The 23,972-nt window shown below is 39.8% G+C and overlaps 1 protein-coding gene across 2 annotated transcripts in view; it reads left to right on the top strand.

The window, feature by feature from the left end:
• The first annotated feature begins 982 nt into the window (after positions 1-982).
• The window catches only part of ANAPC5 (anaphase promoting complex subunit 5), a 38,370-nt gene continuing 15,380 nt past the window's right edge, over positions 983-23,972 (top strand). Inside the window, exons 1-7 of one of the 2 annotated variants that reach the window (XM_079943508.1) lie at positions 983-1,275; positions 4,197-4,276; positions 4,748-4,857; positions 5,724-5,916; positions 12,677-12,743; positions 19,681-19,782; positions 20,666-20,856. In XM_079943508.1, the coding sequence (XP_079799634.1) occupies positions 1,069-1,275; positions 4,197-4,276; positions 4,748-4,857; positions 5,724-5,916; positions 12,677-12,743; positions 19,681-19,782; positions 20,666-20,856 (950 nt within the window). In that variant the 5' untranslated portion in view covers positions 983-1,068. Of the gene's footprint in view, positions 1,276-4,196; positions 4,277-4,747; positions 4,858-5,723; positions 5,917-12,676; positions 12,744-19,680; positions 19,783-20,665; positions 20,857-23,972 lie in introns of those variants that run through there. The other variant, XM_079943509.1, reaches the window with a different exon arrangement.

Here is a 23,972-nt window from a genome sequence, read left to right as displayed (position 1 = left end):
GGCCCAGCCGCTCTGAGGCATGTGGGATCTTCCAGGACCCGGGCACGAAGCCGCGTCCCCTGCATCGGCAGGCGGACTCTCAACCACTGCGCCACCAGGGAAGCCCCCAGCATTTGTTATTGTCCATCTTTTTTATTACAGATATCCTAGTGGGTGTGGAGTCTTACTATGGTTGTCCCTGTTTATGGCTTGTCTATGTCTGAACTAGTGTCTCTTTCATCACTATTTTACCAGCGTCTAGTTAAGTACCTAGCACGTACTAGATGATAACAAAATATCTGGTGAATAAGATAATTGATAACCACTGTTATTTTTGTGTTATCCTCCTACCTATTTCCTCTGGCACATATAAGTTTTGTCAGGGCGCATTAAAAAAAGAGCTAAATGAAACTTCCAAACTTTGAATTTAAAAATTAGCATAATGAATAAAATACAAATTTTAAAGGTGCAAGTTTAACTTCGTTGCTTTTTTTGTTGCTGTTCTCAGTGGCAGACTTGCCATTACATTTATTTATTTATTTACTTACGGCCGTGTCACGTGGCATGCGGGATCTTAGTTCCCCGACCAGGAATGGAACCCGAGCCTCTGCAGTGGAAGCGCAGAGTCCTAACCATGGGACCACCAAAGAATTCCCTAACTTCTTTGCTTTTAAACGCAATCATTTTTGAATTTAATTTTAATTATTTTCAAATTAAATGAACAAACTGGGCAGCCCCCTTGGCTGTTCAGACCTTGCCCGAAAGCTTCGACTCACTTTCACTCGGTGCCAGTCCACGTGGAGCGGGAACCTGCTCTCCTTCCGCAATAGTTTCTGTAGGGACTCAGTCTTTAGGTGCACCGCCTTTGCCCCACCCGCCACAGTACTTCTAGGCATTTTGATTGGCTGTAGCGCTCCCTCGTGCTCTGGTCTGGTTTCTCTGATTGGCCGACGGCGTGCCGTCGGGAGGATGCCAGTTTCCTGGGATACGGCGCCGGCGGGCGGAGGCCTAGGGCGGTTGGTGGCGTGCTCGGAGCGGGAACCTGGCCGCGGTGCGCACCAAGGCTCCTGGACGTAGTCCTGGGGCGCCATGGCCAGCGTCCACGAGAGCCTCTACTTCAACCCCATGATGACCAATGGGGTGGTGCACGCCAACGTATTCGGTATCAAGGACTGGGTGACGCCGTATAAAATCGCGGTCCTGGTGCTGCTGAACGAGATGGGCCGCACTGGCGAGGGCGCCGTTAGCCTCATGGAGCGGCGGAGGCTCAACCAGCTGCTCCTGCCGCTGCTGCAGGTGAGGGGCTCCTGCTCATTCAGCAAACCCTTACTAAGCACCTGCTCTGTGCCGGACAGCTCCTTGGTTGGGGGCACGGGGGTTCATCGGACACTCTCTCTGCCGTGTAGTATCGCGAAAAATATAGTTAATACCACCAGCTAACACTTAGTGAGTACTTAACGAGGGACCAGTCACTTTACATTCATTTTTGGGGAGCAGGTTTATATCTGGCTCCAGCATTTATTAGCTGAGTGACTGGGAGAAGAGTTATTTTCTCAGATCCTCCGTCTTCTGTAGAATGAGTTTACATGTAGGCCTGATCGTTGGAGACACAGCTACAGGCTCTGTACCCCAGAAGACGGTAATAAGTGGTAACAATGACATAAAAGTAACAGCCAACATTGATTGAACACTTACTGTGTACTAAGCACGTTACATGTTTTATTTAATTTTGCAGACTGAGGTTGTAGCTCCACCACTTACCCACTGTGCGACTTGGGCAAGTTCCATAACTTATTTGGGTCTTTGCTTTCTCTCTGTAAAATGAAAGCAATAATAGAAACTGTCATGTGATGGCCGTATTAAGTTAGAAGATCCATGGGAACACTTTACAGTGTACGGCACATGGTAAATGTTCAGTCAATTTTAGCTATTTTCATTTTAATCTCATAGGGATAGGGCATGCACTTTCCCTTATATCAGTTGTGGCTTTTCCATTTATTTGTGTGATTATATGAGTGCTGTCTCTCTCCCCTACTAGACTGTAACCTACATGAGGGCGTTACTTTGTCCTATTTTTGTTCACCCTTGTATCCCCAAAGCCTAGTACTGTATAGTTTATAAAGGGCTTTTTTTAATCCATCACCTTTTATGGGGCAGGGGGAGAAGGGGTACTGAGGACACAGGTTAAGTGGCTTGCCCAGTTAGTTAAATAAAAGTAGTGGGTTCCCCATAACTTGCAGCTCCCAGTCCTATCTACATTACTATTATAAGTGCATTTCCCCATTATTCAAATAAAAGTCATAATACTAAAAAATTTGATAGAGAAAAGAAACAAAACAATAATTCTGGTGTCTTAGCTCATGTGTTTTTCTGCCTTTGTTCTTGCTGTTTTTTGTGTCTTGGATTCTCCTTCTGTTTTTTTGCCTGGCTAACTATCATGTAGTTTATTTTGTTTTGTTTTGTTTTGGCGGCGGGGGGTGGGAGGCGGAGCTGCACTGCATGGCTTGCAGGATCTCAGCTCCCTGACCAGGGATTGAAGCCGGCCACAGCAGTGAACACCCGGAATCCTAACCACTAGGCCACCAGGGAACTCCCACTACTGTGTAGTTTTAATCAATGTGTATATAGAATTCGTCTAGCAAAATTCCAGCCTTTACTTATTTGCTTATTGTTTGGCTTTAAAAATTAGCTAATTTTTAACTACTCAACTAATACATGAAGATTCATTGTAAAAACTTTAAATGATGCTAAAATTGATGGAGTGAAAGGTTATGGTTCTTCTGCAGGCCCTCTAATCCTGTTCCTTCTCAGAGATTATCACAGTTAATGTTCCTTCATTCAACTATTTATTTATTTATAAAATTTATTTATTAATTTATTTTTGGCTGCATTGGGTCTTCATTGCTGCCCGTGGGCTTTCTCTGGTTGTGGCGAGCAGGGGCTACTCTTTGTTGCAGTGCGCGGGCTTCTCATTGCGGTGGATTCTCTTGTTGCGGAGCATGGGCTCTAGGAGCACGGGCTTCAGTAGTTATGGCGTGCGGGCTCAGTAGTTGTGGCACACGGGCTTAGTTGCTCTGTGGCATGTGGTATCTTCCCGGACCAGGGCTCGAACCCGTGTCTCCCGCCTTGGCAGGCGGATTCTTAACCACTGCTCCACCAGGGAAGCCCCATTCAACTATTTATTGAGCAACAGTTCAGAATGGATCTTTCTAGACTTTTTGCTGTGTGTATCTGTATATGATTATAAGTATATATACATATATCCTTTTAATTCAATTTCTCCCTTTTTTTATTTTTACATGAATGCTACTTCTGTTCTACAGCTTATTCCTTTCACTTAACAAGTCTTGGAGATCTTTTCTTGTCAGCATATTTGAGTAGATCTACTTCATTCTTTTTAACGACTGCATTGTTTTCCACAGTAAGAAAAGAAACATAATTTAACTCATGCTTTTAATTAATATTAAAATTTGTAAATTAAAAATGAACTCTTTATTCACGAACTTATAGGTTCTTTTTAGTTTTTCTTCATTTCAAACAATGCACATGGAACATACTTGCCCCAGAAGTGGGATTGCTGTGTTATCCACATCTAAAATTGACCTACTGAACTTACTGTTCCCCAAATATTCAGTGTTTAGTTTTAAACCTCAGCTAGGTTGTAACCTTCTTGATAGCTGAGGTTGCATACTCTCTGTCTCTAGTGGTACCTTTTATGGACTTGGACACATAGTATGACTGCCTACCTTACAGTGTTTTGGGGAGGATCAAATGAGATTATGTTTATGGAAAATAGGACCCCTGTGTTTGTATAATGTTCTCCAGGTTACGAAACAATTTGAATTATTTTACTTAATCTTTGCCACAAACAAGGGAGGTTATTATTATCTCCATCTCACTGATGAAGGAAACTAGGGCTCAGGGAGGCTACAACTTTGCCATGATTGCAACACTGAGAAGGAAGGAACCTCAGACTACAGATTCTATGCTTTTTTGCATTTCAGTCATTCCTCCAACTAAAAGAGAATGCTATGCAAATATGAAGTATTACTTTAGCGTTTTATGCAGATAGGTTTTTTTCTCTTCCTGATTTGAGATTTCATATTTGGAATGATTGTAAAGCAGAGAGGTTGATAAATGAATTCATGTTGCAGATGTTTATCAATCTCCAGCTTTTTAAAATTTTTCTGTAACCTTTCTATCTCTCCTTTACCCAGGGCCCAGATATTACGCTGTCTAAACTTTACAAGTTAATTGAAGAATCTTGTCCTCAGCTGGCAAATTCAGTACAGATCAGGTAAGCTTCATTTTCTTCTGTATATATGAAAAGATGTCAAAGTAGATAAAAATTAGAAGAGGGCACATGGTGATTAATTCCTTAAAAAAAAACCTTTATTATTCTAGGTTGTTTTCTTAAGTACATGTATTTATTTTTTTTGAAAAATGGATAGCATTAAACATACTGCTTAAAAATTTATTATTCTGTACAGATCTACATTGCTCCTTTTAGCTGTTGCAGAGAATTTCATTTTTACTGGCTGATATGTAACTTTGAGAAGTTTTATAATCAAGAAAACATCAGCAATGATGCTTTTCAGAATATGGGAGTGACATTTTGGATTATCAAATTTGTTTTGTGTGCCACCATTTTATATGAATCTCTGAATTGTTTTTAAAATAGATTTATTTTAGGTGATTGTGGAATATGAAATGTGGGAAGATGTTCAAAGGGCCTTCCTAAAATGCACACCTCATTTTTCTTGTTCAGAATCAAACTGATGGCTGAAGGCGAATTGAAGGATATGGAACAATTTTTTGATGACCTTTCAGATTCTTTTTCTGGAACTGAACCAGAGGTTCACAAAACGAGTGTAGTAGGTATGAAGTTCTTCTAAGGAGAGCAGAGAATATTTTCACTGAAGTGAACTGCTCTTTAAATCACATCTGTCATTAATCTGCTGTATCTGAGCACACACAGTGGGGATGTTGGGCATGTTATAGTTTGTATTCATCGCCTTGCCATTTTGACCTGTGTTTAAATAATTGTCTTGTGGAAAAGCATCTTCTGTTTTGTCTACTGTCGTCAGAGTATTAGCCTGGTAGTGGAGCCTTTTAGGGTTCCTCAGCTCTTTCTCACAGTCCTCTGCTCACTTGTCCACATTGTATGACTGAGTCAGGGTCACCAACTAAACTTTTATGAAGAGAGGTAAGTAAGAGTAGATTACTGATATAGTTTATAAGGCGGGTATATATGAAGTTTCTTGACGCTTTGCTGTTAGCGGTATAGTCATACTCCATCCATCTGGCATTTTTTTCCTGGTAGTTTTTATGTTACTTACCCTCAGTTATTTATTGATCTTCCATGTGCCAGGCTCTGGACTTTAAGAGAGACTGGAAACTTCCTCTTATGGAGATTGCTTTCTTGTGGTTGTGGGCAGAGGAGCAGGCAGACAGTAGAAAGTAAACAAATAGGATCACTTCAGATGTTGTAACAGTCACGGAAGGACACATTGGCTGGATAAAGAGTGGAGTGCGGGTGGGAGGACTGAGGCTTGAATATAAAGAGAAAGTCAGCTTCGTAAAAGGTGGTAAAAGAAGGTTCTATGCGGAGGGGAACAGCAACTGCAAGTGTCTTTTTTTTTTTTTCATTATTTTGGAGGAAGAACTGCAACAAATAGTCATCAACTTTTTGTAGCCTGGATTTCAAGTTAATGCCTTCACCTCCTCTCTGTCTTGTTTCATAGGTTTATTTCTGCGTCACATGATCTTGGCCTACAGTAAGCTTTCTTTCAGTCAAGTGTTTAAACTGTACACTGCCCTTCAGCAGTACTTCCAGAATGGTGAGAAAAAGACAGTGGAGGATGCTGATATGGAACCGGCCAGCAGAGAGGAGAGCGAAAGAAAAATGGAAAAAGAAGAACTTGATGTATCTATAAGGTAAGTTGGTTTTTTCTGGCGGGAATCCCTTTCCTGTGAAATAGCATCATTACGGGAGCAGCAAATCCTCATTCATCCAGCAGTAAATCCTCATTCATCCTCGTTCTGGATGAACTCATTCATCCAGAGTTCATGTGCTGGCTGTCATCTTTTTGTCCCTCCAGATCCAGGAAATTCACCCTTACGGGCTGCATCAGTAATCTCCTTGCCTTCTAACTTCTGATTGAGAGGCACTGGTGGGAAATCCAGAGGGTCAAGGAGAGTGAGGTCAAGGTGTTGATTCACTGGCTCCCTTCCTTCGGGGTCACGGTGGGCTGGCAGTAGGGTCACAGCCTCTGTCAGGTGGCCTGCTCTGCATACCTCGGGGGTCTAGTAACTGGGGAGGTTTCCCAGGCCCGGTGCAGAAGGTGCCCCACTATTACCAGCCCTGGGAACTTTATTACCCGCTATGGCTTATCCATCCCCTGCCCCTATTTTTGTAACTGGCCCTTTATTAAACTTTTCTCAAATTACGCCATTTGAATATGCCATTTGTTTTCTGCTGGGACCCTGAGTGGTAGTGTTCATTATATCACAGTGAATTAACAGTTGATTAATTCAGTGAAAATTTATTGAATGCCTGCTAAAGTTTAAGCCTGGGGATGTAGTGCCACTGCTCACCTAGTTGTTTAAGCTCAAAGCCTAGGCATGTCCCTGTGTCCTCCCCCTCCTTCACCCCTGCAGCCAGTCCTTCCGCAGATGCAGCCAATCCTTCCTCCTCAATATGTTTGGAATTAGTTCACTTCTGTCCATTGCCACTGCTTCCCCTGTGGTCTAAGCACCGAATCTCTTTCCTGGATGACTGCTCTAGCCTCCCGACTGCTTTCCTTGCCTCCACTCTTGTTTCCTTACTATCAGTTTTTCCTGTAGCATCCAAGGGAACCATTATGATGTAAATCACACCACGTGTTCTTATGCCCCAAACCCTCCTTGACTATACATGGAATTTAGACAGAAATCTGAGCTACTGTGGCCTCATTACTTGCATGATCTGGCCCCTGTCATCTTCCCTACCTCTTTCTCCTTACTTTCCATTCACTGTCAGAGTCTGTCTGCTCTGGCTTGCTTTCAGTTTCTTCAATACCAAGCCGAGGTCTGCCTCAGGGTGCCTCGCAGGCTCTCCCTGGCTTCTTACCTCGCTCACTCTCTTTCACCGTTCACTCCCTTTCACTGTTCAGATCTCAGCTCCCGTGTCCTCACACAGGCCTTTCCTGACCACATGTCTGAAGTAACCTTCATCCTAAATACTTCCAACTTCTTTATTTCTTCCATAGCTCTCCTCACTAAGTAACTTTTTGCATTTATTTACTTAGACTCATTTGTATTTGTCTTTGCACCCCTTCAAGAGCTAAGACCCTTCTCTGTCATATTTCACCTCATGTTCCTCAGTGCTTGGCTTGTAATGTCTGTGAATATGTGTTGGATGAATGAATGCAGAGAATCAGAACACATCATTCATCGCCCACACTGGTAACTGGCCCCATAAAACACTTTGTATTGACTTCCCTTCACTGTCTCACGTCCCCTCTCCCCAGCTGTTACCTGGGATCACCTCCCAAATAGACTACTTATATTTGGAGGGAAAAGCATATAAAGTGTGTATGTGTGTGTGTGTGTGTGTGTGTGTGTGTGTGTGTTTTGTATTTCCTGATCTCAGGGAGCCCACAGTCTGGTGAGGAAGACTGGCACCCAAACAGATCACTACAAGTAACAATGTGTTCAGAGCTCTGAGAGAAGTAAGCCCCACCTGCCCTATGTAGGCTGGCTAACCCCCTTGGGGGCTGGGGGAGGTCTGTGTGTGTAGCCAGAGAATATTTCCCTGCAGTTCCTATGAGTGACCTTTGTACAGTTATGTGATTTGTTCAGCATACTCTGGGAGCAAGAAGACTGTAGTACCAGTAAGTACTTCCAAAAACTCAGAGTTGCTCAAAGAGGCTTCTCATCTAGTGGAAAGGCAGAACCTTGTAGGGTTGAGTCTGGCCCTGGAGTCAGACCCCTGGATTTGAATTCTGGCTCCTCCACTTATTCCCTTAAGACCTTGGGCAAGTCACCCTCTCTGTACCTCAGTTTTCTCATCTGCAATATGGGGCTCATGTCACCTCCTCAGAAGGTTATTTTGAGAATTAAATGATAAATCTATATGAAGTGTTTACAACTGTGCCTTTAAACATTTGACAAATATTCACTATTCTTCTTCTCTAATTTCTCTTTTGTTTAATTCCCCTGAGGAAGGGCTCCAGGAAACAATGTAATCTTTGTCCTAGCTGCTTTATATGCTTAAAGTAGCAGAATGTCAGTTCTTCAGAAATGTTAAAATTCAAACTTTTCTTATTTAGGTTTGACTTTCTCCTAAATTAATCTGATTTAATTAGGTCTAACTGCATCGTTTTGTTTTTATTCTAATCTAAGAATTCATTTGTGTGTAATAATAGTGTGTATACTGTTAAGGTGTATGGTTTCAGAAAATAGTGTGCATCTAGTAAACTGAATTTCATCACTGAAATAGAAGAAATGTATTATTTAAATATTATTCTACTTAAGTATTATAATTCTTTGTCCAAAAAGAGATGATTTTGACTTGTTATAGGATTTTTAAAATTTCATAATGTATATTTACATACATTTCTTGATTCTTTTAAAAAGGAAAATTTCATTTTTTTCTTTTTGTGTTCTTTTCTAGTGTTTTATTGCATTATGAGAGGCTTCTCACTTTAGCCCTTTCATTTTCTTCCTTCCTTTCTTCCTTTCTTTCTGCCCTCCCTCCCTCCCTCCCTTCCTTTCTTAGTTATTGGAATGTTTTTAGGTCTTGCTTTCTTCAGGGAAATTATTTTTCTTGCCCTAGAAATTTGTATTAAAATTAGAAAGCCCAGAGTAACATTGACTAGCTTGCAAATCTCCCATCCTACAATGAAATAACTACTGTTTGAAAAAGGGGGACCCACCTGTTAATTTAGAAGGGAGGGAATATTCAGTGAATGAATGTTTATCAGGTGTTTTTTAAACATCCAATTACAGAAGAAAGTACAGACTGACATTTAGCTTCAGCTTTTCATTTACTCGTTGTTGCTACAGGCAGCATTTGTTTCCTGCAATAAGAGAGGGGGGCTTACAGGGTTACACCTTGTGAGTTTGCAGTGGAGGCTACTAGTCTGCAAGCTGCTGGAGCTACATCTTCTCTGTGCTTCTAAAAAGACCTAACAAAAGTAGAAGTTCTCTGGCATTTCTTCACTTGCCAGTGATTTAATATAAATCTCCCAAATTCATTAATTTATTCAGCACATACTTATTCAGTGGTTCTGGTGCGCCAAGCACCATGCTAGCTGCTATGCTGTCAGCGCAGAGGAGAAAGTCCCCGTCCTCATGGAGTTATGTGGGAGGGTCAGGTAATCGAGAGGTAACGAAATTAACAACTAATGTAATTTCAGAGAGTGTCAGTGCAGGAAAGGAATGACTGGGACACAGGGATACAGAATAACTGTGGGGTGCTGTCAGGGAAGGGCCCTTTAAGACTGGGAGCTAGGTGACGAAGGAGCCAGCCCTGAGAAGAGTTGCCAGAGCACATGCAGACTCACAGCCCAAGACGGGACAAGCTGACATATTGGAGGGACAGACGGAGGACAGTGTGGCCTGAGCACACAAGTCGGGAGGAGGGGTTGGATCACCTCTCCAGTCACACACCTCAGAAGGGTTCAGGTCCTCATGGCCTCCTCGGTGTTAGTAACTGTTCCTAATCTCAGTCCTTCCCCTCCCCTGCTTTTGTCTTGTCATCACCCTGCTCAGAAGTCTCCAGAGGTTCACAAAGTCTCCCAGCCTGGTATTTGAGGCCTTCTACAGTTGACCTTTCTGACCTTTAATTTCTGTTCCTCAACTTGGATCCTTTACCCCAGCCAGCCAGGTGTGCTTGTATCCCTCTGACAGGCCAGGCATTTTCCCATTCTGCATCTTTTGGTTTCCTTTCCTGGAATGCCTTCTTCCTTCCTTGTCATTTCTTCACTCCTTGCCAACTTTCAGGGTCCTCACCACTTCAGCTGGAGTGATTTCTCCCTCTTCTAAGTGCAGAGATCATATTAATTCTTGGTATTTATTGTTTATTGCCATCTTTTCACATGCGCTGGTCTTAACCCTCACCAAGACTGTAAGCCCATTAAGACATTTTCTTGGGGGACCTAGACTTGTGTTTTATGCACTGCAAGTACATAAACACCCCAGTTTGTTGATTGTTTAATCCTATGTTATATATTTAAAAATTTCAGTTATAGTGGGTGATTTGAGCCCTTTAGAGGAGTTTCCAGAGTCCTTTTGAGAATCTGATGAATGCCATGTACTATCCCCACATTAAAAATGCATATTTTGCAGTTTTACAAGGTTCATGGGCTCCTAAAGCCCATCCGTGGACCCAGGTTAAATGCCTTTGATGTATAGCACTTGTAAGTTTAAAGTTCTGTTTCAACTGGTAATGGGATTCATAAACAAGGTATACTTGAGTCCTTTTCCTAAAGGAGTAACCCCCTTCCAAAGTTGAATACATTTGTGGCTTTTTTTTTTTTTTTAATTTATTTATTTGGCTGTGTTGGGTCTTAGTTGTGGCCCTCGGGATCTTTGTTGCCACGTGCAGGACCTTTAGTTGCGGCATGCGAGGCTTTTAGTTGCGGCATGCGGGGTTTAGCTCCCTGACCAGGGATCGAACCTGGGCCCCCTGCGTTGGGAGCATGGAATCTTAGCCACTGGACCACCAGGGAAGTCCCCCTTTGTGGCTTTTTAAGAGTTACTTTCTCTGGCATGTGTTTGAGGTCCTGAGGAGGCAAAGAAGGAGTCAGTAAAAGGATGGTTTGGGGCATGGTATTTTTACTTGCTGTTTCCAAGCTTGTTCACGTCGGCCACTGTTGCCACCATGGAAGCCAGAGCCAAACTTGATCTTCATTTATAGCAAATGTGTTTGCCTTAATTTGCAGCAATTTCGTTTTATGTGATTCTGGTTTTCTCTTTCTGTTTTATTAACCTTATTGTTCTTGTGTCCTGTGTTATAAGCTACCTCAAGTCTTTTTTGGGGGAAGGGTTTAAGTAAATAAAGCATTTGGTCACAGTGAGCATCATGGACCTTAGAGGAGGGTGGGACCGGGAGTGGTGTGTCCCATTTCTATCAGATCCTTGTCTGTCTCTAGCCTTTTTGTGTACAGTCATATTTATTTCAAGCCTTGGGCTTACTTTCTTTGAAGGGTATGTTAAGAGAAAAGGGCTTCTTATTGCCCAGACATTTAGCTGTTTTCCACTTGAGAACTTGGCCTGTGAATTTTCTTTCCATTTCCCTCCAGGTCACTGTTGTTTCGCTGATCTTTGTTATGCTGGTCAGGGCTGGTCCTTGGCAGCTCCGATACCTGTAGAATCTGATATGCTTGCTGCTTTGTATCAGAAACGTAACCAAGAGAATATCAGAGCAGCTCTTCCCAAAGTGTTTTCTGTGGAACACCAGTGCTTCTTGAGAGATGTGAGGAAAGGATTCTTCATTCAGATGAGCTTGGTAAATGGTACATTAAACAAAAGTGAATAAAGTGTCTCTCTGTTGGATTTCTCTAATGTGTATCATGAATCTCCCAGGGAAGAGAGGGTGTACAGCTTTCCCCAAGTGATTTCACCTCAGCAGCATTTCGTTTTCTTTTGGAATACCTGTTTACATATTGTTTGCATGAAACAGTTTGAGAACTGCTGTATTAGACACAGAGTGCTTATAAAAATATTATTGATGAGTAAATATTGATTTTTCTACTTATTGTAATCCTGTATAGAGAAGCCATTTATTCAGAGTCATGTGGCAAAAGGGTATTATTCATACTTTGCTCTCAAAAGTAAGACTGTTTGTCCATGTATAGATTTCTCAAGTCTAGATTTATATCAGTATATTTCTTATTTGTTGGTTCTGTGTGATCTAAACTTCCAGGCAAATGGTTATTTCTTAGATAACACCTCTTTTTCTTGTTCTGGAATACAGCACCATCTTATATGTGTAGCGAGGAGTTAGAGACTTTTTATTCATTCATTTCTCAAACTCTGAGTGCCCATTGTGTGCCTGGGGGACTGGGTGTTCATATACAAATATAAGTAAGAACAGCCAGTGTGGCAGTGCTAGATGCAGTGATCCCTATCTCTGGGAGACAGTGGGAGCTCAAATGAGAGATGTCAGGAGAGATTCTTGGAGGATATGACACTTGAGGTATTCTTGAATGATGGATGGTACAACAGTGCAACAGTGGATGGAAAATGGGCCCTGCAGGTTGAGGAAGCAGGGGGGCATCTTGGCATGATAGGAGATTGTAAGGAGTTCATCAGGGCTGGGGTGTGGGTAAGAAAGAGAAGGCAGAGGAGAGAGGTAGGAGCACTCAGGAAGCATTGCACCTGCCCTGCTAAGCAGTGCAGACTTTATTCTGGAAGGTGATGAGATACCACAGGAGCACTTTAAATCAGGGACAATAGACTTGCATTTTAGAAAGATCATGCTGGAGGCTATGTACAGTCGAAGTCTACATCTGTCCATAATTATATCATGTGAACTTCGGCAGGTCATTCAACATCACTTTTTAAGCATGTCTTTTCTATTCCTGAGAAGAGGGAATTAATTTTAAAAGTTTTTAAACTTTTCTGATGAAGAATCTATTTGACTTTGTAAAGCATTATCATTTTCACTGTTGTGTAATTCATTATTATTATTATTATTTTTTTTTTCCAGAGAAGAGGAGGTATCTTGCAGTGGGCCTCTGTCCCAAAAACAAGCAGAATTTTTTCTTTCTCAACAGGTATGTTCTGTAATTGGTCATGAATTTTTTTTTAATCCTGTGACATTATATGTCATGACATGTTTGTTATGTGAGTAGGTTTATTAGTGAAGCAGCATTATTCTTATTCTTGGTCATTTTTTCTTTACTAACAATACAGTTGTAGCTATGTGTCCCTTCCTATTTTCTGTGTGATTTTATTTCTCTGTTAGGGTCATAATGCATGTTCATTTATTAATGGTGTGTGACTAACACAGCCCAAAAATGTGATTTAGAAGACCTACTTCCCTTTTCCCCAACACTTTATCATGGACATTTTCAAACAGAAATACAAATTGAAAAGCATTATATAGTGAATACCCATATACCCATCATCTAGATCCTGCAATTAATATTTTGCTCCGTTTATCATATATCTACCCATATAGCCACCATTTCATCTTATTTTTTGATACATTTCAAGTTGCAAGCATGGGTACACTTTTACCCCAGACATTTCTTACTGGTGTTTTTGAGCCATACTTTTTCCTTTTTTTGGTAATATAAGCTGGATGTTTTTCTCCCATGTTATTTTCAGCATAGAATTTTGATTTTTGCTCTACTTTTCTAGTTTTCCCTATTTTTGTTATTAATTTTCTTTCTGCAGAAAGATGTAATGTTTAGATCTAGATGCAGGTGATAGAATCACTCCTACAGATGAATACTAAACAGATTGAAAAACTCACCTAGACAATTGGTTAACTGTAGAGGAGAAAATAGACCTGGATCTTCACCTCATCTTTGCACCTCAGTACTTTACAGGTGGATTAAAGGCTTAACTATAAACATTTAAGGTTATAATTAGACCAGGAGGAACTACATATTAACTTTTTTTTTGAATTTCATTTATTTTTTTATATAGCAGGTTCTTATTAGTCATCCATTTTATACACATAAGTGTATACATGTCAATCCCAATCTTCCAATTCATCACACCACCCCTCCCACTCCGCCGCTTTCCCCCCTTGGTGTCCATACGTTTGTTCTCTACATCTGTGTTTCAATTTCTGCCCTGCAAACTGGTTCATCTGTACCATTTTTCTAGGTTCCACATATATGTGTTAATATGCGATATTTGTTTTTCTCTTTCTGACTTACTTCACTCTGTATGACAGTCTCTAGATTAATCCATGTCTCTACAAATGACCCAGTTTCGTTCCTTTTTATGGCTGAGTAATATTCCATTGTATATATGTACCACATCTTCTTTATCCACTCGTCTGTCCATGGGCATTTAGGTTGCTTCCATGACCTGGCTATTGTAAATAGTGCTGCAATGAACATTGGGATGCATGTGTCTTTTTGAATTATGGTTTTCTCTGGGTATATGCCCAGTAGTGGGATTGCTGGATCATATGGTAATTCTATTTTTAGTTTTTTAAAGAACCTCCATACTGTTCTCCATAGTGGCTGTGTCAACTTACATTCCCACCAACAGTGCAAGAGGTTCCCTTTTCTCCACACCCTCTCCAGCATTTGTCATTTGTAGATTTTCTGATGATGCCCATTCTAACTGGTGTGAGGTGATACCTCATTGTAGTTTTGATTTGCATTTCTCTAATAATTAGTGATGTTGAGAAGCTTTTCATGTGCTTCTTAGCCATCTGTATGTCTTCTTTGGAGAAATGTCTATTTAGGTCTTCCGCCCATTTTTTGATTGGGTTGTTTGCTTTTTTAATGTTGAGCTGCATGAGCTGTTTATATATTTTGGAGATTAATCCTTTGTTCGTTGATTCGTTTGCAAATATTTTCTCCCATTCTGAGGGTTGTCTTTTCGTCTTGTTTGTAGTTTCCTTTGCTTTGCAAAAGCTTTTAAGTTTCATTAGGTCCATTTGTTTATTTTTGTTTTTATTTCCATTAATCTAGGAGGTGGATCAAAAAAGATCTTGCTGTGATTAATGTCAATGAGTGTTCTTCCTATGTTTTCCTCTAAGAGTTTAATAGTGTCCAGTCTTACATTTAGATCTCTAATCCATTTTGAGTTTATTTTTCTGTATGGCGTTAGGAAGTGTTCTAATTTCATTCTTGTACATGTAGCTGTCCAGTTTTCCCAGCACCACTTATTGAAGAGACTGTCTTTTCTGCATTGTATATCCTTGCCTCCTTTGTCTTAGATTAGTTGACCACAGGTGCGTGGGTTAATCTCTGGGCTTTCTATCCTTTTCCATTGATCTATATTTCTGTTTTTGTGCTAGTGCCATATTGTCTTGATTACTGTAGCTTTGTACTATAGTCTGAAGTCAGGGAGTCTGATTCCTCCAGCTCTGTTTTTTTCCCTCAAGACTGCTTTGGCTATTCGGGGTCTTTTGTGTCTCCATACAAATTTTAAGATTTTTTGTTCTAGTTCTGTAAAAAAATGCCATTGGTAATTTGATAGGGATTGCATTGAATCTGTAGATTGCTTTGGGTAATATAGTCATTTTCACAATATCGATTCTTCTAATCCAAGAACATGGTATATCTCTCCATCTGTTGGTATCATCTTTAATTTCTTTCATCAATGTCTTACAGTTTTCTGCATAGAGGTCTTTTGTCTCCCTAGGTAGGTTTATTCCTAGGTATTTTATTCTTTTTGTTGCAGTGGTAAATGGGAGTGTTTCCTTAATTTCTCTTTCAGATTTTTCATCATTAGTGTATAGGAATGCAAGAGATTTTTGTGCATTAATTTTGTATCCTGCAACTTTACCAAATTCATTGATTAGCTCTAGTAGTTTTCTGGTGGCATCTTTAGGATTTTCTATGTATAGTATCATGTCATCTGCAAACAGTGACAGTTTTACTTCTTTTCCAATTTGTATTCCTTTTTTTTCTTTTTCTTCTCTGATTGCCGTGGCTAGGACTTCCAAAACTATGTTGAATAATAGTGGTGAGAGAGGACATCCTAGTCTTGTTCCTGATCTTAGAGGAAAGGCTTTCAGTTTTTCACAATTGAGAATGATGTTCTCTGTGGGTTTGTCATGTATGGCCTTTATTATGTTGAAGTAGGTTCTCTCTATGCCCACTTTCTGGAGAGTTTTTATCATAAATGGGTGTTGAATTTTGTCAAAAGCTTTTTCTGCATCTATTGAGATGATCATATGGTTTTTATTCTTCAATTTGTTAATATGGTGTATCACATGGATTGATTTGTGTATATTGAAGAATCCTTGCATCTCTGGGATAAATCCCACTTGGTCATGATGTATGATCTTTTTAGTGTGTTGTTGGATTCTGTTTGCTAGTATTTTGTTGAGGATTTTTGCATCTATATTCATCAGTGATATTGGTCTGTAATTTTCTTTTTCTGTAGTACCTTTGTCTGGTTTTGTTATCAGGGTGATGGTGGCCTCATAGAATGTGTTTGGGAGTGTTCCTTCCTCCACAGATTTTTGGAAGAGTTTGAGAAGGATGGGTGTTAGCTCTTCTCTAAATGTTTGATAGAATTCACCTGTGAAGCCATCTGGTCCTGGACTTTTGTTTGTTGGAAGATTTTTAATCACAGTTTCAATTTCATTACTTGTGATTGGTCTGTTCATATTTTCTATTTCTTCCTGGTTCAGTCTTGGAAGGTTATACTTTTTAAGAATTTGTCCATTTCTTCCAGGTTGTCCATTTTATTGGCATAGAGTTGCTTGTAGTAGTCTCTTAGGATGCTTTGTATTTCTGTGGTGTCTGTTGTAACTTCTCCTTTTTCATTTCTAATTTTATTGATTTGAGTCCTCTCCCTCTTTTTCTTGATGAGTCTGGCTAATGGTTTATCAGTTTTGTTTATCTTCTCAAAGAACCAGCTTTTAGTTTTATTGATCTTTGCTATTGTTTTCTTTGTTTCTATTTCATTTATTTCTGCTCTGATCTTTATGATTTCTTTCCTTCTGCTAACTTCGGGTTTTGTTTCTTTCTCTAGTTCATTTAGGTGTAAGGTTAGGTTGCTTATTTGAGATTTTTCTTGTTTCTTGAGGTAGGCTTGTATTAATATAAACTTCCCTCTTAGAACTGCTTTTGCTGCATCCCATAGGTTTTGGATTGTCGTGTCTTCATTATCATCTGTCTCTAGGTGTTTTTTGATTTCTTCAGTGATCTATTGGTTATTCAGTAACGTATTGTTTAGCCTCCATGTGTTTGTGTTTTTTATGTTTTTTTCCCTGTAATTGATTTCTAATCTCATAGCGTTGTGGTCAGAAAAGATGCTTGATATGATTTCAGTTTTCTTAAGTTTACCGAGGCTTGATTTGTGACCCAAGATGTGATCTATCCTGGAGAATGTTTCGTGCGTGCTTGAGAAGAAAGTGTAATCTGCTGTTTTTGGATGGAATGTCCTATAAATATCAATTAAATCTATCTGGTCTATCGTGTCATTTAAAGCTTGTGTTTCCTTATTAATTTTCTGTTTGGATGATCTGTCCGTTGGTGTAAGTGAGGTGTTAAAATCCCCCACTATTATTGTGTTACTGTCGATTTCCTCTTTTATAGCTGTTAGCAGTTGCCTTATGTATTGACGTGCTCCTATGTTAGGTGCATATATATTTATAATTGTTATATCTTCTTCTTGGATTGATCCCTTGATCATTATGTAGTGTCTCCTTCCTTGTCTCTTGTGACATTCTTTATTTTAAAGTCTATTTTATCTGATATAAGGATTGCTACTCCAGCTTTCTTTTGATTTCCATTTGCATGGAATATCTTTTTCTATCCCCTCACTTTCAGTCTGTATGTTTCCCTAGGTCTGAAGTGGACCTCTTGTAGACAGCATATATATGGGTCTTGTTTTTGTATCCATTCAGAAAGCCTGTGTCTTTTGGTTGGAGCATTTAATCCATTCACATTTAAGGTAGTTATTAATATGTATGTTCCTATTACCATTTTCTTAATTGTTTTGGGTTTGTTTTTGTAGGTCCTTTTCTTCTCTTGTGTTTCCCACTTAGAGAAGTTCCTTTAGCATTTGTTGTAGAGCTGGTTTGGTGGTGCTGAATTCTCTTCGCTTTTCCTTATCTGTAAAGCTTCTGATTTCTGCATCGAATCTGAATGAGATCCTTGCTGGATAGAGTAATCTTGGTTGTAGGTTCTTCCCTTTCATCACTTTAAGTATGTCATGCTACTCCCTTCTGGCTTGTAGAGTTTCTGCTGAGAAATCAGCTGTTAACCTTATGGGAGTTCCCTTGTATGTTATTTGTTGTTTTTCCCTTGCTGCTTTCAATAATTTTTCTTTGTCTTTAATTTTTGCCAATTTGATTACTACATGTCTCGGTGTGTTTCTCCTTGGGTTTATGCTGTATGGGACTTTCTGCACTTCCTGGACTTGGGTGGCTATTTCCTTTCCCATGTTAGGGAAATTTTCAACTATAATCTCTTCAAATATTGTCTTGGGTCCTTTCTCTCTCTCTTCTCCTTCTGGGACCCCTATAATGCAAATGTTGTTGTGTTTAATGTTGTCCCAGATGTCCCTTAGGCTGTCTTCATTTCTTCTCATTTTTTCTTTCTTTATTCTGTTCCACAGCAGTGAATTCCACCATTCTGTCTTCCAGGTCACTTATCCGTTTTTCTGCCTCAGTTATTCTGCTACTGATTCCTTCTAGTGTATTTTTCATTTCAGTTATTGTGTTGTTCATCTCTGTTTGTTTGTTCTTTAATTCTTCTAGATCTTTGTTAAACATTTCCTGCATCTTCCCGATCTTTGCCTGCATTCTTTTTCCGAGGTCCTGGATCTTCTTCACTATCATTATTCTGAATTCTTTTTCTGGAAGGTTGCCTGTCTCCACTTCAGTTAGTTGTTTTCCTGGGGTTTTATCTTGTTCCTTCATCTGGTACATAGCCCTCTGCCTTTTCATCCTGTCCATCCCTCTGTGAATGTTACATATTAACTTTTAACTGATCTCTGGGTGGGGAAGGACTTTCTAAACAGAAAAGCTGTGGAAGAAAACACGTAGGAGATCATTTGATTTTTCAGCATAAAAATGAAAAACATCTACATGTCAGTACATGTTCTAACAAAATTAAAACTGAAACAACAAAACGGGAAAAAGAGTTGCAATACGTATGACAAAGGGTTAATACTTTTGCTTAAAAAATCGTAGTTTCAAAGCCCATTTGATGATGAGACAAATTTATAATATATTATTACATGAAAAAAGCAGGTAATAAAATGATATATCCTAACTTTGTTAAAAAAGTATGCGTATGTATATGTATAAACACACACATACACACACACACACAGAAAAAAGACTGGAATGAGATACACTGACAAAAAAATAGTGTTATTTCTAGGTGGAAGGATTACAGATGATTTTTGTTTTCTTCTGTATGCTTTTCCATATTTTTGGAATCTTCTATAATGATATAATGAATTCAAATATAATTAGAAATTATTATTATTCATAAAGAAAAATTTGTCTAGCTAAAATTGAAGAGTCCATAACCCAGTTAAGTACTAATCATTAATTTAGAAGTCATTTTCTACATATTTTATATAATCATTGCTGGTACCATCCATATGAAACAGATAACCAGGAGTAGGGCAAGTGTGCATCTCCCTTTGCCAGGCTGGATATACATACTTCCTGCCTTAAAGGCACTTACAGTCTGGGGGTGGGGTCAGCTGGTACTTTTAATATAATTTGATAAGTACTGCAGGAAGGGTTAGTGCAGGGCGCTTGTGGGAGCATGTCGGTACTTACAGGACCTTATCTAGTTTAGAAGGTGATAGAAGCAGGTGGCTGAAATCTAAACTGGGCCCTGAAGACTGAGCAGGAGTTTGCATGGAAGACTATGTGGATGGGTCGTTGGGAAGCTTAGAATTCCAGGAAGAGGAAACAGTGTTCTGCATGGTCAAGAGGAGAGTGTAGGTGCAGAAAAAAAAGTAATCAGATGATGCTATTTAGTATACATGTCCATATGTTTATTGGTCATTTCTTTCTACTGAGTAGTCATTTTTAAATTTCAGGCTTCTTTGTTAAAGAATGATGAGACTAAAGCCCTCACTCCAGCTTCTTTGCAGAAAGAGTTGAACAACTTGTTGAAATTTAATCCTGATTTTGCTGAAGCGGTGAGTCTTTTCCAGAATTTGTTGCTAAGTTGGAAAGCAGGGACAAGACTGTTCTTCCTATTGAGTAGTCGTGCAAATGAGGATTGGCCGAATGACCCAGGTTCTTGGAAAGAAATCATGTTGTTGGCACTTAAAGGACTCAGCCTAGGTTGCAAAGCTTTCCCTCCCACCTCCACCCCTACTGGCCCGGGGGGATTTCTTTCTCTAGTTGCAGCGAGCGGGGGCTACTCTTTGTTGTGGTGCGTGGGCTTCTCATTGTGGTGGCTTCTCTTGTTGCAGAGCATGGGCTCTAGATGCGTGGGCTTCATTAGTTGCGGCATGCAAGCTCAGTAGTTGTGGCTCGTGGGCTCTAGAGCGCAGCCTCAGTAGTTGTGGCGCATGGGCTTAGTTGCTCTGTGGCATGTGGGATCCTCCCGGGCCAGGGCTTGAACCCGTGTCCCCTGCATTGGGAGGCGGATTCTTAACCACTGCGCCACCAGGGAAGCTCTGAATTCAAGTTTTAAGATCTTTAGTTTTGTACTCACACTGTTCCTTAATGCCTGAGCTAGGTGATTCCCCCTCCATCCTCACGTATCACCCATGGATCCTAATATAACCAGTGGCATAGTGGATGAATATTCAGGATAAAACTCTGACACAAATTCTAATGGAATTCCCTTTTTTCGTTTGGGTACACCTTCTGGGGGGAAAGTATACCCAAACCAGCTAATGTACCTTAAGCCTATTTAACCCTGCCTGTGGGGAAAAGATTAAGCTAAACTATGACCATCTTGTTAAAATGGTAGGGGATACACAGGTGTTTGCAGCCAGTGGAACTCTCTGAATTATTATTACACAAGAGGAAGCAGAGCATTTAAAATATGTTGATTGTTTCTTCTTTTAGCACTACCTCAGCTACTTAAACAACCTCCGGGTCCAAGATGTTTTCAGTTCAACACACAGCCTCCTTCATTATTTTGACCGCCTGATTCTTACTGGAGCCGAAAGCAAAAGTAATGGGGAAGAGGGCTATGGCCGGAGCTTGAGATACGCTGCTCTGAACCTGGCTGCCCTGCACTGCCGCTTTGGTCACTAGTAAGTTTATAGACTTTTGTTCATGCGGAAATTGAAGAAATTATCTCTCAAATGTTAATTGAGATGTATTTTCTTTTTAATATGCTGTATTAAAAAAAAAGAAGAAGGAAAAGGAGAAAAGAAAGAGCCTGTTCAACCTGGAATTGTCAATAACTTCTAAAGAAGGAAGGTTTTTGCAGTGAACAGAAGTTAATGAAAACCTTCTGCCCAAAGAGTCTGCCCCCTGGTGTCACTATTTAGCATTACCATCCAAGTACACGGCCTCTTTCTTTCTTTACTTCTAAGAATAACGGCCACTGAATTAAAAGGAAATTAGGTCATTAGGCCAGAGATTCCCAACAGGATTTTTCAGAGGTAATAATGGGGATGTAAAAGTTATTTTCAGTATTTCAAAAAGCCAAAAGGAAGTTGTATCTTTACTGCATAAAAGACTGCGTGGCTTACCGAACGTCACGTTTGTGCTTTTGGTTGGAATTCAGGCAGCTCAGTGCGTGACAATGACTTATGCCATTGCTAAGATATGCCTGTGATTTTAATAAATAAAAATTGGAAATTGATCAGTTATTATTTAGTAAAGACTTAAGAGGATAAAAGCTTTCAAAATATGGAGGCTATTTTGGAAATAATGAAATAATGTGAATGAATAATGGTGAAAAGGTAGGAAATTACTAATTGAAAGAGTCTCTCTGCCTCCCCTGTGGCTTTTTCCCATTTAAGAAAAATATGGTTTCTGCCACAGGCATCTTTGAATAGAGACTAGAGTGTGTTAATGGAAGTATAGTGTTCCAAATTCAAGAATTGAGACTTCTACCCCTTGCTCTATGGCCCAGGCAACAACCAGGAAATTCTATTAACTTCTGGTTGTCACATTTTAAAAGGGACATAGACAAGCTGGAGCTTGTTGGGGGGACAGCCTTACTGGAGGCATTCAAAGCCATGTCATATAAATAGTGTGGGAAGGATGTGAGAATGTTTAGCCTGGAAAAGAAATGATTTAGCCAAGCATGTGTTTGACATCTTCCTGTAGTGAAGGTCATGTGAAAAGGGCTTAGATTGATCGAGGGTGTGACTACTAGAGAAGATAGGGAGCTGGTAAGTGCAAGTTAAAGGGCAAAACATTTTTGCTCCTTATAAGGAGGAGGTTTCCTTGTATGGAACCCTCTGAGAAAGGTGTCAGCAGAGTGCTCATGTGTGCAGCAAGGGTGACATTAAGGGAATCCAAGTGTCAGATTGATACTTGAACCAAAAAATGTTTAAGGGTACTCTGAACTTCATGATTTTGTGAGATTCCATATTATCTTTTAAGAGTCAACTTCTTTTTTTCTGCCCAGCTTTAATAACCTCTTTGATCAGGGCCTTTCATGTTTTATGTACTCATAATAAATAGCAGCACCATTTGTAATATTTGCCAGTAACCTATCTCTGTGTTACACACAGCTTGCCCTAGGGTTTGGAAATTTGTATGCAGTCTGCTAGATACAAGTAATTAATCTGTTGATGAATTTCTCTATATTTACAATATTATCAGTGGATAGGCAGCTAACTGTATGGAATTAATTACTAATTAATATCTGATTTACTCAACTCCAGGCTTCTTTATTTTTAGTCCTGGAGCTATGGGCTTGTATAAATCTTTCTCACTTAGCTAATAGGATTGTGAAGATTTCTTGAAAATCTTTGTAGTTGCTTATTGAGCATCTACTATGTACTAGGCACTGTTCTAGGTGCTGGGGATCAGGAGTGAAAAAAAAGAGGAAAAAAAATACCCCTGTTCTCATGGAGCTTACAGTGGGGGAGATAAATAATAAACAGCACTAAACATAATTATAATGAATCAGGTAGTGATAGGTCAGGATAAGAGATTAGAGAGTGATGATGGGGAGTACTATTGTTTTCATAAGTAACACTCTTCTTCCAGATATACACACAAATCACTTATTTGTCAATTTGTAAATTTCTGTTTAAATAGTAAGGTAGCAACTTGGCCCTCCCTTACCTCTATTAACTTAATATTTGAATAGAGATTTAAAGGAATTGAGGGAATGAGTAATCTGTGCATTATCTGAAGAAAGAGTGTCCTTATTAGCTAGAACAGCAAGTTCAAAGGCCCTGAGGCAGGATTTACTTGGCATGTTTGAGGAGGAGCAAGTAGTGCGGTTAGAGTGCTGTAGTAAGGGGGGATAGAGGAGGACGGGGTTGTAGAGGTGGCAGGGGTCAGAGAGTTTAGGGTCCTGTAGGCCCGAGTAAGGACTTTGGCTTTTACACTGAATGACATAGGAAGCTGTTGTTTAGAGGCTACAGATCTTTCTGCTCTGGCATTTTGCGAACGGTAGACAGCCAATGCATTTCAGACCTTACAACCAGTTTGCCTCTTGCTCTTTTACTGAAAATTTTTATCAGAGGCTTTTCTGATTAGCAGCAATGGAAAACCATAGGTTCTTTAAGGATTTGCCAGAAACTTTGAAGTTTCTGTGTTGGTAATCTACCTTTTCTTCCTACCTGAGAAAAATAGTCTTTCTTTAGTCCTGTTTTAGCATACTATCTATACAGTTCTCCCAAAAACCTTTTTTCTAAATGTAACATTATTTATTTGGTCATCAGATGTTCAACAAAATTAAATCAACTGATATTTATTGAGGGCCTGTGTGTAAAGATATGCTTCCTGCTTTCAAATAGCTTATATTCTGGTGCCTCTCAGCATTAAAAGGGATTTAAAAGAAATGTAAAATAGGTAAAAATGTATCTGGTTTCTTTATTCAAACAGGTAATTATTGAGGAAGAATTCAGCTGTTAATTGATTGTGTGAGGCTGTTGCTCGTGTTGATAGAAAATTTGACATTAATTTTTCCCTATGTAAGTGCTACCCATAGAATTTCTGATTCTTTTTTGAGATCCTCAGTGATCCAGTATTTATAGAACTTCTGTGCCCTCTGCAGGTTGAAGAAATAAAACTAACACAGATTAAATAAATAGAGGGTGGTGCACAGTAGTATTTAATTAAGCACCGCAGGCAGGTAGCATTTCTGTGGGCTTTTTCAGAAGCGAAGGCCCAGTGGGGCCAAGAACAGTTGGCTGAGTTTCCACAGAAGTTGCGAGGTTGGGGGACACATCCCAGA

The sequence above is a fragment of the Stenella coeruleoalba genome (assembly GCF_951394435.1).
Source record: "Stenella coeruleoalba genome assembly, chromosome: 14".
NCBI lineage: Eukaryota > Metazoa > Chordata > Mammalia > Artiodactyla > Delphinidae > Stenella > Stenella coeruleoalba.
The sequence above is the reverse complement of the archived record's forward strand: the minus strand, read 5'-3'. Positions and strand labels throughout refer to the sequence as shown.